The sequence below is a fragment of the Opisthorchis viverrini genome (assembly GCF_000715545.1).
Source record: "Opisthorchis viverrini unplaced genomic scaffold opera_v5_328, whole genome shotgun sequence".
Classification (NCBI taxonomy): domain Eukaryota; kingdom Metazoa; phylum Platyhelminthes; class Trematoda; order Opisthorchiida; family Opisthorchiidae; genus Opisthorchis; species Opisthorchis viverrini.
In genome coordinates this window covers 308,599-322,229 of record NW_008751981.1, presented here as the reverse complement: position 1 = coordinate 322,229, position 13,631 = coordinate 308,599, and the positions used below count along the sequence as shown (strand labels likewise).

General features: G+C 47.1%; 2 protein-coding genes across 2 annotated transcripts in view; one reads left to right on the top strand and one right to left on the bottom strand.

Annotated features, from left to right (window-relative positions):
• The window catches only part of T265_09997 (hypothetical protein), a gene marked incomplete at both ends in the record, with an annotated part of 31,486 nt that overhangs the window by 6,042 nt on the left and 11,813 nt on the right, over nucleotides 1-13,631 (bottom strand). The window contains 2 exons of the mRNA XM_009176234.1: nucleotides 220-336; nucleotides 6,993-7,082. Coding sequence (XP_009174498.1) covers nucleotides 220-336; nucleotides 6,993-7,082 — 207 coding nt within the window. The remainder of the gene's footprint in view (nucleotides 1-219; nucleotides 337-6,992; nucleotides 7,083-13,631) is intronic.
• Nucleotides 1,023-1,277, top strand: T265_09996 (hypothetical protein; the record flags this gene model as incomplete). Its single annotated transcript, XM_009176233.1, has 1 exon — nucleotides 1,023-1,277. The coding sequence occupies one exon, from the start codon at nucleotides 1,023-1,025 to the stop codon at nucleotides 1,275-1,277; it is 255 nt and encodes an 84-aa protein (XP_009174497.1).

The window sequence follows — 13,631 nt, the reverse complement described above, 5'->3', positions numbered from 1 at the left end:
AGTTAAGATACTGTCAAGTTTGAAATGAGATGAGGGAGTTGGGTTCTAAACCACTGACCTTCCGGTCACTAAGTTCACGCCTTAACCACCGAACTATAAAACAGTGGATGCATATGAGCGATACGGTTGAAATCGCTCATCACAAATGAACCACCAAGAAACCGACCTTCAATAAGTCTAACCGCAAAACGGGGGTTACACCAACAAGACAATACCTACCATTTTCTTTTCCATTTTTACTTTGATGTCCCGGGCTAGTTGTCTGAATGCATCATCGACGCTGGCACCAGATTTGGCACTGGTTTCTAGGAACGGGATGCTGAACATGTTGGCGAGCTGAGAACATGAAAGGGATCGATAGAAAGTACAGAAACATGATTAGCTAGGGGAGAGAAAGTATGTAGGCAAAGATAAAATCAATGATAGTGATTGGCGAGGTGTTGGGGCACAACGCACAGAATGGAGACAAGCGGTGCGTAGCCGAAAAAGGACTAGTCAGAGAGAACATAACATCCACAAACTTTCAGAAAAGAGATGACGACTTCAGGTTTCTCGTGTCACACCCTGTTCTGCTATAGCGTTGTGAAAACGTCGCGACTGTGAGTCGTTTCGCAGGATTTCATACGGCTAAGATGGACCGGGAAACTAGGGGAGAGAATGCGTTTCTCTCACGGTTATTCCGCTGTTCCAGAGATAACGATAAACCGAAGAAACTACACAATGTTGGGAAAAATAGTTGATACATCGAGGGGCAACAGAATTTACCCTAATGGAAGAAAATCGATTCGGAAACACAGACTTAACAGGATCATCTGGTGATGGATTCCTAGAAGGTAACTCCAACGAAAACAAGTTGGTGATTATTTTGTAATGCACTACTCATAAGGTTGCTGAAAATCCGTCGACAGCTCACGACCGGTTTCGTGGGCCGTCGACGGATTTTCAGCCCGCTTATGAGTAGTACATTACGATGAATTAAAAGTAGTTATTGAAGCAGTCATGGAAGAATAACAAGCGTTTGGATGTCACACCTTTGTCGTGACTCATCAGACGAGCGTGAACAGGTCGGTCATGCGACTGGTACTAGCTTCTCGATCTCAGAATCACCACTCTACGCGGCTGGCGAATTTATGCTGAAAAGTGCCAAAGCGAGTGTCGCCTTATTCCACGGCTTGATACTCATCAAGTACTCTGACAGGATCAGTGCAAAGCTAGAATATCAAGAAGCCAAATTACTTGGAGAAGCAGCACTTCTGAACGAAAATGAAACTTCCTAATTACCCGATGGACACGTGATTCTGGAGGAAAAACCAGCCAAGGCTAACAACAAAAGAGGCGCGTGACCTCCATTTTACAGTCCCAATGAGTGGTGCTTCGTGGTGCGGCTGAGCTCTTCGGGAATCGAAAGTTGGTAAATGCAAAATCGGTAAGTTGGTAAATGAAAACCAGGCGACCGTCCTCACCGGTGGTTGGGAACATTGTCTGATATGAGCTCAAGATAGCTCACCAGTTAGCACATGAATTTAATGATCGAAAGGTCCATGGTTCGAACCCAACCTCCGCATCTCTACTTCTAGGCTTCGACAACCTGACAATACTTGAGCTCTCGTGTTTCCTTCGGGTAACATGGCAGCTAGACACCAGAAGGGTGTTGTTATTAGTATGGTGACCAGCCTGTGTTGACAGCTAGCTGGGTAGCCTATTCTGGGGAACCCCGCACCCAACAAGCTCATTTAATATATGTGGCTTACCCTCTCATTTTGTTTTTCTGACTGAATATTTCCTTAGTTAGCTAACTTAGCAGCATAAGGTAGCGGCTAACACATGGACGGCACAGCGCTGGAAGCCCAATTTTTTCTGAGAAACATGGGTGATTGCAAGTATAACGTGACCCCCAACACATCACAACCGTCACCGGCTGTTTTTGGCCACTCGCAGTGTTCTGTGTGCAGAACTGTATCCAAACACTATTAGTTTCACTGACATCAGATAGGAGTCCTCTCCGGAAAACCGGAATATGGCAAGCGTTTAGCTGGGGCGGGTACACAATTTACAAAAGCACATCGGTCTTCGAATTGTTCGCAATCGTGATTCCGCCACACGGTCTGAATCCACCAGTCCTTGTGGCCCCTAAAATAGATCCCGCACCCTTCTTGCAGCTTGCAGATCTTCTAGCAATACCCTTCTCAATTGCGTCGTAATCATCGAAAGATCTGTCTTTAGCTGCATACCTTAGTCGACAACAAACTGATCAACATCTCTTAAGATTTACAAATGTTTGTAGGCAAGCCATTCGTGTTTGCTACTCGGTCCATAGTACAGAATCATTTGGATTATTGCTCCCTCATAATGGGATCTTGTCTGATCCTCGATTAAAACTCTGCCGGCTGGTCAACGGGTTGTGTTGCCTAGTAACCTTACAATTTTTAGTCTATGAATCCCAAGCGAAAAAGAATACCTCACCTGGAGCAGACACTGCAAGATAAGTGCTTATGTTGTCAAAGTTAGTAAGTGAATAGTCCACATAAGCACTGGATCCCTCTTCGCTCGTTCGAATCTTCTTAATAAAGTATCTCTCAAGCAGTAAGCTAATTCATGAACTTCCAACCGAGAATTTCATTCTCCAGTCACCCTATGCTGAGAGGACGAAGAAAACTGCAAACTGCTTTCTCCCCAGTGGGAATCATTGCAGGCGCGGACCTCGTAAAGCCTTAAGGAGATTATAATCCGATGAACCTGAGAGTGGATTTCAAACAATACCGTCCAGTGAAAAGTCGCTGATCAATAGCAAACACAGTAAGATAACGTTCGTCGTTGACGCGCATTTCTCACCAACTGAGAACAAGCTCCTCGGGAAACAGTTCGGTGCCACTCGGTTTCACCGCACAGGTCAACCTCGCTTGTCAAATGAAACCAGATTTGCACATACCGATGCGCAACAACGGTGCTTCAGTCGATGACGAGGGACTGCTATTGACCTACGAATTATTGACTGGGTACGCACTGTTGACCGGTGGAATAAAACAAAACACAGAAACAGCTGATCGAAAAGCAAAGTACATTAGCCACTCCCAGTAAGCAACTTCCCAACAAATAACAACCCCCGGGAAGAAATGACCTTGGCGAACCAAATTATTTTAACAATGAGTGACAAACCAGCCACAAAGCACGGGGGAATGTTTATTAGGAATCAATGACCACCTCCAATACCACATCCTTCAACCGCAGACGAATGGAAGGCTAATAATCCTCGTCTACAAATTTCCAAGGAGCAAAACGGGATGGTGCTACTCGTGGAAGCACATTCAACTAGGTCGCGGATCAGCAAGTAAGCGTACTACCGGCCACAATTTCGTCAGTATTGCATGGGAAACGAAGGCCCGCTGAATCTGACCAGTAAAACTACGAGTATCTTCAGATTATGTGAAATTGAGGGGCGGGGTGAGAGTCACATTCTCTTTTGACATAGGTGGGTGGTAGGGAGTAATTTACTTGTTTCGCTCCGGTAATGTGTACATTCAGGGCTGAGTTGTTTGGTGCTCTTTTGTTGACAGGAGTGCATTCCTGAGGCACTCCAAATAATCGTTGGCATGAATGTGTGAGCAACCCCGGATGATGAAATGAATGCCTTGCCCACCGCCAGGTAGTCGGAAGAAGTGCACTGACTGCCTGATTCCGATGGCGCATTTGCAGGTGATTCAAACAGTTAACGTCACTGATGTACCCAATAATAGTATATGAACACACGTAATCCTGGTTGTGGTGTCATCTAACTGATGTGAATCAGAGCCAGGTCTAAACTCAAGGTATCGAAGTACTCTTTTCATCTACAAGCAATTCCGCACACAAGTTCGGTGACAGCTAATACTGCGGAGGATGTGTAGGTTCGATTTTCTGGAACAGACACAGCAGAAGGATGTCTCATGGCAATTAATCATGTCTTTTTTAAATGACGTCCAACGGTTTTGCTGATTGATCAAATTATCGTGTACTGACCTCTCGAAAAGCAGCGAAGCGATCGCTTCCCAGAAGTAATGCTTACTGCCGAAACTGGCTGTGCGATCACATAACCTTCAGATGTAGAATTCAGCACCTGCAACCCATATACCAGTAGGAAATGTAGACCGAGACACGGTTACTTAGCATTTGCAAGCACATGCCACAACCAGTAATAACACCCTTTCGGTGCCTAGCTGCCATACCATCCAAAGGAAGCACGAGGGCTGGGACCCAAGCCACTCTAACCACCGAGCCATCCCCCCCCCCCCCTCGCACGATAATGTCGAGCTTCTTGTTCTGAGTGCCAGCAATTTACTGCTCTTACGTACTTAGATAAAACTGCGTAGAATGATGCAGCAGCGGCTTCACGCATACAAGACAAAGCCATGGGAAGGGGTTGAAAACAGGTTGTTGCAATAAACAAAGAATGAGTGAGCTCCACGCACTAGCCACTGAGACTCTGGAAGCAACTCACATGTAAGCATAGGCTGACGGTCTCTCGGAAAGGCATTCCCGATCAGTTGGAAGCTGACATTCCGAAAGGGATTACGCAACCTACATCAGACGTGTTTCGCGCATCACCAGATGAGCAACTGTGAAGAATCAAGCGCGTCCAAGTAGCCTCTAGATAGCGATAAGCTCAGGCAAACAGATGAAGACATCAAAACGAGTGCTATAGGACAGTAGCCAAGTCAACACCGCTGCAACAGCAAGTTGCATTACCGCACGAAGGAGGTGGCCGAGATCCAAGTCAAATAAGGATGGGAACGCCGAAACACAGAACACAGTCAAACAATGCTAGGCGGAATTCCACACCAATACCGCTAGCAGTTGGGCGCTGCTACAGCCAAGAAGCCTATCCCGCATAAGACTTGCAAAAAGTTCCGGCTGCTTGCCGGTCCGGTATCAAGGTGAGCTCTGATTGGTCGAAAATCTGGATCCAATAGCCCATCATGGCCCAGTATTCGCTGAATGCCGGTTATCAGTGGCGCATCCCGAAGGGGTCAGAAACTCCAGTGTTGCCGCGGCATACACTTTATATACGACACGCTGCACAAGTGTTTTTTCTACCCGGTTTTGGGCGTTAATATACGTGGTGCACTTTGGTGGTTGTTTTTCACGGGAACGCTAGCTTGGGAGGTTCAGACCGAGAACTAAGCTTAGGAAGATACCGTTATTACAAAGAGCCCAAAATCCATCTCTACATAGTATTCACTGTCAAAAACACAGAATAATAACAAGAATAATAATCGTTCAGCTGTAACACCCTTCCGGTGCCTAGCTGCCATGCCACCCGAAGGAAGCACGAGGGCTGGGACAGTTCCAGGTTGCCAAGCCTAGACAGGGGAAGTCGAGGGGTGGAGGTAGGGTTCGAACCAGAGACCTTTCGGTCAGTGTGTTCGCGCTCTACCTACTGAGCCATCTCGCCCCATACACCAACTGATCTAACTCGACAAACCGGTAAATAAACATCACTTCGCCGATACAGAACAATACATCCCAGACCTTTAAAGCCATAACGTTTTACTCGCAATCTCAAATGTCTGTGGCAAACGACTGCGTGGTGCGATGAGTTGGAATTAGCAGTACTGTTGTTGACCATAAGAGGAAATCAGGAACTAGGTTCGTAATTCAAGGTCTACGAAAAAACTACGTTCATACCGAACTGGTTCAAACGTTGTTTTCAGGTGTCTGTAGTCCGATACGAAAAAGAAACCAGACCAGGTTTCTAGATCCCTTGCTTTCAGACTAGGCGACCGAAGCGCCGAAGTCTCTCTTTGTGTGAGACGTACGATGCCAATAAACCTTTACTGATTACAAAATCAAGGCCATTCAACCAGATACTGAAAAAATGAATACGGGACCAAGCACACATCATACAAACCCACAACCTCTCACTTACAGGGGGAGTGCTCTACTAAATGTAAAACATATAAATCGTTCAGCTGTAACACCCTATCGGTGCCCAACTGCCATGCCACCCGAAGGAAGCACGAGGGCTGAGATACTGCCAGGTTGTCCAAACCTAGACAGGTGAAGTCGAGAGGCAGAGGTCGGGTTCGAACCACGGACATTCCGATCAGTAAATTAGCGCTCTTACCAGTTGAGCCACCTCGTCCCAAGAGTGCTCTACTAACTGAACCGCTATGGACGCTGCTCCATGACCACATTCAAGGCCTCCCAAATCCCCATCTTTACTACATCAATTCAGGACCAACACAGAGGGCATTCGCGAAAGATCGATATCTGTCCCACCGTGGAAGTCACACACCAATGGTATGGGGCGTTCAGCTATAGCATCCTTCCGGTGCCTAGCTGCCATGCCACCCGAAGGAAGCACGAAGGCTGGGATACTGCCAGGTTGCCCAAGCCCAGACAGGCGAAGTCGAGAGGCGGAGGTCGGATTCAAACGACGAACCTTCCGGTCAGTAAATTCGCGCTCTAACCACTTGAGCCATCTCGCCACCAATGACAGTGAAGGGCACCAGCTGTTGATCCACCAGGCAGAAGTTTGACCAATCAGTGTGACCATAGATTCACGTGTCCCCATAATCTCTCACCTATAACAGCTTTTCACTCTATAGCTGCTATGCCACCCGAAAGAAACACAAGAGCTGAGGCACTGCCAAAGTGACCAAGCTCGGACGGGAAAAGTAAAGATATCGGCGTTGGGTCACTAAGTTTGCGCCTTAACCACCGAGCTATCTCAAAATCAAATGCACATGTGGGGCGTGGCGCAGTGTCCGTAGTGAACCGATAAAGCACCATCACAGTCCGTTGCACTCACTGATGATATCAAAACGGCAATCGATTTCATAAATATGCCCTACTTGATTGTAGCATTTACAATGTGAAGTGTGAAAATTGGTCACAGATGACAACGCATCCACACAAGCGCAAAAGCTAACGACTAATGGCAGGTTATCCGATAGATATCCCCAAAGTGTAGGCAAACAAGAGAAAGCCAAAAAAAGCAGTCAGACATAACTTACATCTTGACCTTCCTCCCGTGTAACTTGCCGCTGATCAACCATGTCACATTTGTTACCCAGTAGCATTTTTTCCACGTCCTGGTTGGCATGCTGTAAATAAAACATCGCGTCAGTCATATGGCTCAGAAGACAAAGGTCATTTGGAAAACAAGTTAGAAATTTTTTTTAAAAAAAAGGAAAAACGTTGAAACAGTTAGAATGTGCACGCACGACATGTCACGCAACTATGTCAAGGATAGTGCATTTACGACAGTCACGGAAGTATCAGAAATCATCCGCTCCAGATATATGTTCACGGTCTACGCGAAGCTAAGCGAGACCTGATCTCCGTCATATGCAGTCCATGCAATTAACGATCTGTTAATCGAACGAAAAGTCACGAGTCACGGCTCATCAGGTGACGTGGCCAAATCGAAAGCTATGAAGGTCTCACAATATGTAATTATGTCTGACGTCCTAGCTGATTCGTGCGGGCGCACGCAGGTTGAGTCACCCGAAACGTGTTGGTGGAGTGGTCAAAACTGGTGTTCTCGCAAATCATCTGATCTGAGTACACATTTCAGTCACAAATGAGGACACATTACTGGTAAGCTTATGTGAAGGATAGAAATCTAGTTTACAAATGCTCCTTTTCAAAAAAGTCGTTCAGCTGTAAGACTCTTTCAGTGCCTAGCTGCCATGCTACCCGAAGGAAGCAAGAGGGATGGGATACTGTCAGGTTGCCCAAGCCTAGACAGGGGAAATCGAGAGGCAGAGGTCGGGTTCGAACCATAGACCTTCTGGTCAGTAAATTCGCGCTCTTACCACTTGAGCCATCTCGCCCCGCTCCTTTTCATCTTCAGCAACAGATCCCGCAGTTCTCTCAAAAAAATGCGAAGTCGAACAAGTCTAAGATGTGGACATGTTTTTAAGCCAACATACGAGCAATAAAATTATGGATTGACTCGAACCATGGTTAGGACCGCGACCAAACTAGGGAGGATGGACGGTGAGAAATAGTTCAACTCAGAGTAGAAACACTACCGGTTCCTAAAGAGAGAGTCTATGGATTTCCAAGCATACGAAAACTATGTTCAAATCTAGTTACTGTGGTACATGTGAGCAGCGGCGCCTCATCTACCTTAGGCAGGTTTCTAGGAAGCGTATCAGCACTATTACAATGAAAATACTAACAGTTCGGCTGTAATAATATTTCGGCGCATAGCATCAATGCCACCCGAAGGAAGCACGAGGGCTGAGATACTGTCAAGCTGCCCAAGTCTAGACAGGAGCAGTTGAGATGCAAAGATCGGGTTCGAACAGTCCTAGCAACAAGTTCACGCCTTAACCACTGTGCTTTCTCAAGCTCTTTCAGGAGAACTGTTTCGAACTCTCGAGGGGAGAAGCTGGCAGCCATACCAGTCCCGAATGTCTCGCGGAAGATGATATTTTTATCCGGATTGCGAAGGCCAAAGCAGCTTTTGTAAATCTGTGTCACTTAGGGCGCAGGCGTGACATCAGCTCAACCGTCAAGGGTCAAATTTACAATCGCGCGGTGCGCTTCATGTTACTACACGGACCAGAATACTGTTGGTACTGTACACCCGGTCTAGGGTTCATTCGGAAGGCGCATAAAACAGAACCCAAGTGCCCGGTTCACACAAAAATTGTGCACAACCATAAATTCTATCTAATTATGTTTATATTTCCAATGAGGAAAATGAAGAGACTTTATGATGGGGGCCTGGTGATGGTCTGGGATGCATGCATCCCCAAACTCCCGGAAAATCTGCAAAGCAACGGACAGCACGGATGCTACTGATTTTGGCTAGAAGCAACTGCTTTTGACATTTCCAGCCTAGCACAGGAACAGTCAGAGGGACCCCAGCCTAGAAGGCGGACCACAATAATAACACCAAAACTCTCCGTAATCTTTTCTACATTCTCACAAAGTCACATGGCCCACCCCGCAATATGTAGTGAAGAGAAAGTGCCGCAGGATGGGGCAGTTATTCCTGCCTTCGAAAATGGTATGCGGACGCTGTGTGAAAACCACCGCCCCCTCACGGAGATCCTACCACGACCTTGTTAAACATTCTGTGATTATCCGGTAAATACAGTTGCACTAATCTTCATTTGACTCCATGAAAGGCTGCCTGAAGCTACAGTGCCTTTGGATATATCACGGTGAGTGAAGCAGGGAGCCAAGGACCGAAACAGAGTTATATGACCGTTCAGCAAGTCACAACACTTTTCCAAGCTTGTCCCCAAGCAGGTCACACCGGTGAGTCATTGGTTCTGGGCCCAAAAATAACAAAAATGCCCACTGAATTGTGGGTTAAACATTGGAGCCAAACAGCCCTACATTCACCCATTGCCCTGTTGGAGGGACTTTTGAGTCACAGGTGGGGTAGTTCAAACAAATCTTCCTCGGCCTGGACACCCAGGTAGTATCAGTAACTCATCGTTCTTTCACGAGAAGACTGCACCTTACCATGGTGTGGCAGTTTGTACGCCTCGGTTATCCAGTGAGCTATACTGAAGGGCGTCTGTGCGACTCTCTCGGAGTCGCTCATACGAGTTCTGACCAACACTCTCCTAGTCCTCTAGGTCGGGGGTTGGAACACGAATGTGGCTTTGTTCTTTCTAATGTGATGCACTGACAATTCCCGCCAAACATCGTCGCAAAAGAGTCAGAGGCTCTGGTTGAGGCTGATAATCCTGTTGTTCAGGCCTGGACACCCTTGCAGTATTCCAGCCCAAGTACAACCATGACACGATTGGAAATACTGTCATGCAGCACCGGTCGTCGTGTGGTGGCATCCAACTGCTTCACCAACTGACGTCAATATTTGCTGAGACGAGACCGCCAAATTTCCGTACCATGCTGGAAGTTTTCAATGCCCCAAGGCGCAACTAGGTCCACTCAAGTATTGGGTATTAGATAGAACAGCACAAGTGCTTCAATCACAGACAGCGATGCATCAAACGAGAAATCTTCAGGGCTTCGACAACCGTCATCTCTGAACCACAGCTCGTGTAAGCTGGTACCGGCGAGTCCGTAACGGGGACGTTTAGAAAACCAGCGTTCGGTTGTGCAAGGGGGACTTCCATCAAACACTGTTTTCAGCAGCAAAAGCTACAGTGGTTAGGTAAAGCATTGAGCCTCCTGAAGAGAGTGCTATTTCCCGCGACCAATTCAAAGTAGCGGAATCAGAGGGGTGACCAACTTTCGACATGACAGACAGGTATGAAAGAGGACACAAAAAATTTGGGTGCTCCCGGTACGACTCGCGTTCCAGGATGGTAACCGCGTGATCCTTACAGCGCCTCGTTGGAAACGCTGCAAGATATGGTTGACAATCAAGGTAAATTGCGTTCATGTTGTCAGTTTCTATCCGGATTGTCTCAATAGGAGTCCGGAGATGCAGGAACTTCAAAATGATTGATGTAGGACATCACTTTCCCATCCACTTTTATTATCTTCACAGTAAGACATCTGAATGAACTATAGTTCTAAGGCAGCGAGGTATCAGTGTTGAAGACTAATAGTATGCTGTGAATGATTATAGTTCAGCCCTTTGTTCAGCGGCTCCCACGCGTACCCATTAAATGGTCCACTGTGGTCAATTCACCTGCCAGTCCTATAACAGCTGCTCCGGGCCTGAACCATCACCCAGTAAAATGAGCCAACATAACCCCTTCCAAAACACAGAAGATCTGACCCACTTTGCAGCTTTCAGTGTCTGCAAGGGGCAGTTGCTGCTAAGGCTTCGTTTCCCTTTTCGCCTGTTTACAGAACATGCACGTAATACTCACATCACGCACTTCAAGCTGTTTGTAACGAACCCTCAGGTTTCGAATCTCACAGCCCTGAGATCCGGGAGTTCTGATCCAAAGGCTTGTTATCTATGGCGTAGGCGTTGCATTGAGCCTCAAGGCTGCAATTCCTTTACGGGGACAGATCTAAGTAGAATGTAATCCCTGGGCTGCAAGGTTGTTTTGTTCAATTGTTATCAGCGCAGCTGGATGCGGTAAGCAATTTTAGTTTCAGTCTAGTTTTCAGACGCAATACGTATACCGAAGTACAGCGGTTTAGCTGCTACGGCTTCGTTTACCAGGGATAAAAAAGGTAAGGAAACCAGGCACACATTGAAGGGAATAACCCAGATTTCATGGACGTTTAACAGTTGTGTCCGGAAGGACACGGAATGAGAGAGCTACGTAGTGAAGGCGGTAGCTTTGATTCACTGACCATGGGTTGTACGAAAGAGCTAAACACTAGTTTGCCTTATACCCGATGTCCACATCCGGTAACATGACAGTTACCAACGCGACAGAGTTCAGTGTTGACAGCTCAAATACTTCGTTGTCAATTCATGGACTGAACAACCTTGGAGTGTATCCATTCGATGCACGGCTGGATGAAGAAGCATCTACGTAACAAACAGCTCTTCATGTCAGCATACCGTCCCACACACGGTAGACAATCGAAAGATAGGATTTATCGCGATCTGTCATCTTTACATGGATCATAAACAGCGGCTAACGGGTGATATGAATGCCCAAATTGGGTGACTAGCAATTGAGAAAGCGCAGGCAGATGTTCGAGGCGCACCATAAAGATAATGGGGAGCGGCTTCTTCAGTTGTGTACTGTAAATTAAATCGTTAAGCTGTAGCCCCCTGGCGGCGCCTAGCTGCCATGCCAACGGGAGGAGGCACGAGGTAGTGAGAAAGTCATTCATCCACCGCGACAAGACACCCCACCAGGGCGGTATGCATTTCAAAAGTGGTAGAGCTCTGGCGAGATGGTTCAGTGGTTAGGGTACGAATTTACCGACCGGAACGTTCGTAGTTCGAACCCAACCTCACACATATCGACTGCTCCCGCTCAGGTTTCGGTAACCTGGGAGTATTACATCTCATGCCGCCTTCCGTTGTTATAGCAGATAGGCCCCGAAAGGGCGCTACGGCCGGACAATTTTTCTATTGTCGGAGGGTTCCCTTTTCTTAAGACTACCTAGCGTATCTCGACACTACCAATCCGATGTTCCTACCAGACCGGACCAATGCTTCGAGGAGCCCCCTGGTTGCACAATGACATAATTCACATATCCCGTGTATGTAGAAGCCACGTCCCTGACCCATAAAACAGTATGGATCGCACTGTCACAGTGTAAACTTTGTTCTTGACAGAAAAAAGGAAACCGCGTCTCCGACGGAGGTTGGCAAAAGCTACCTTGGCCTTCTCAGTTCGAGAAGTAATCTAATCTCCACCCAGTCTACCGAAACTTATAACAGCTCAGGTAAACAAATTTATCTGCCACGTCGATTGGCTGACCTGCGTGCATGATGTTTGGGTTTGGTCCCACCCAGTTTTGTAGCAGCACTTCACACTTTGCATGTGTGAAGCGTATGGTAAACCATGCGGCAGAGTTGTTTAGATTATTTAAAATGGTTTGCATCGGAGTCAAACAATGATGTCATGCTGTCGATGATTATTATTATTATTATTGCATTCCTGAAGGATCTGAACCAAGAATATCGTTCACATATCCAATGTCTGTGAGGGTATGTCCCAGGAGCATCTCGACTCCCGAGATTTCAGAGGCAGGGAAAGGGATTTCAAGCGGCACATCAATAACAGCGTTGAAGGGGAAAGACGAGAGAGAGTAGCTCTGTCTTATACCACTGGATGGGATGACTTCAGGCGAAAGACGTGTGAGTATATGGTGAGCTCTCCAAAAGCTTTTCCACGGAAAGTAGTGTCCGACAACGGTGTTCACTCCGTCCAATCTTGTTCAACTTCCTCAATGATAAAATAATGACGCTAAAGCTGGGAGGTCTTCCAAACTCCTGTGTTCAAATCGTTGCCGGTGGGAACGCTGCCGAGCTGGAGTGTACAGAGGGGCGAGATGGTCCAAGTGGTTAGAGCGAGAATTTGCTGACCAGAAGGTCCGTGGATCGAACCCGACCTCTGCCTCTCGACTTCCCCCATCTAGGCAGTATCCCAGCCCTCGTGCTTCCTTCGGGTGACATGGCAGCTAGGCACCGAAAGGGTGCTACAGCTGAACGCCCCATACTATTGGTGTGTGACTTCCACGGTGAGACAGATATCGATCTTTCGCGAATGCCCTCTGTATTAATCCTGAATTGATGTAGTAAAGATGGAAACTTGGGAGTCCTTGAATGTGGTCATGGACAGCCTCCATAGCGGCTCAGTTAGAAGAGCACTCTTGGGACGAGGTGGCTAATTTACTGGTCGGAATGTCCGTGGTTCGAACCCGACCCCTGCCTCTCGACTTCCCCCGTCTAGGCTTGGGCTACCTGGCAGTATCCCAGCCCCCGTGCTTCCTTCGGGTAGCATAGCAGCTAAGTATCGGGAGGCTGTTACAGCTGAACGATTTATTTTTATTATTTATGGAGTGTACAGAAGACATCACCTTCATCTTTGAAGACCAAAGTGAAGCACAAGCCCTCTTGAGTGGACTGACCACCATCATACCATCTTTTGGCATGCGCCTTGCACCTTCAAAGTGCATTCATGCTCCAGAACATGCAGTTTCTAAACAAACCCTTTACACTGGAGGTTGTACAGAGCTTTTTATACCTCGGTAGTTCTATTAGGTGTGAGGGAAATTTGTCTGAAGTCAGTGCA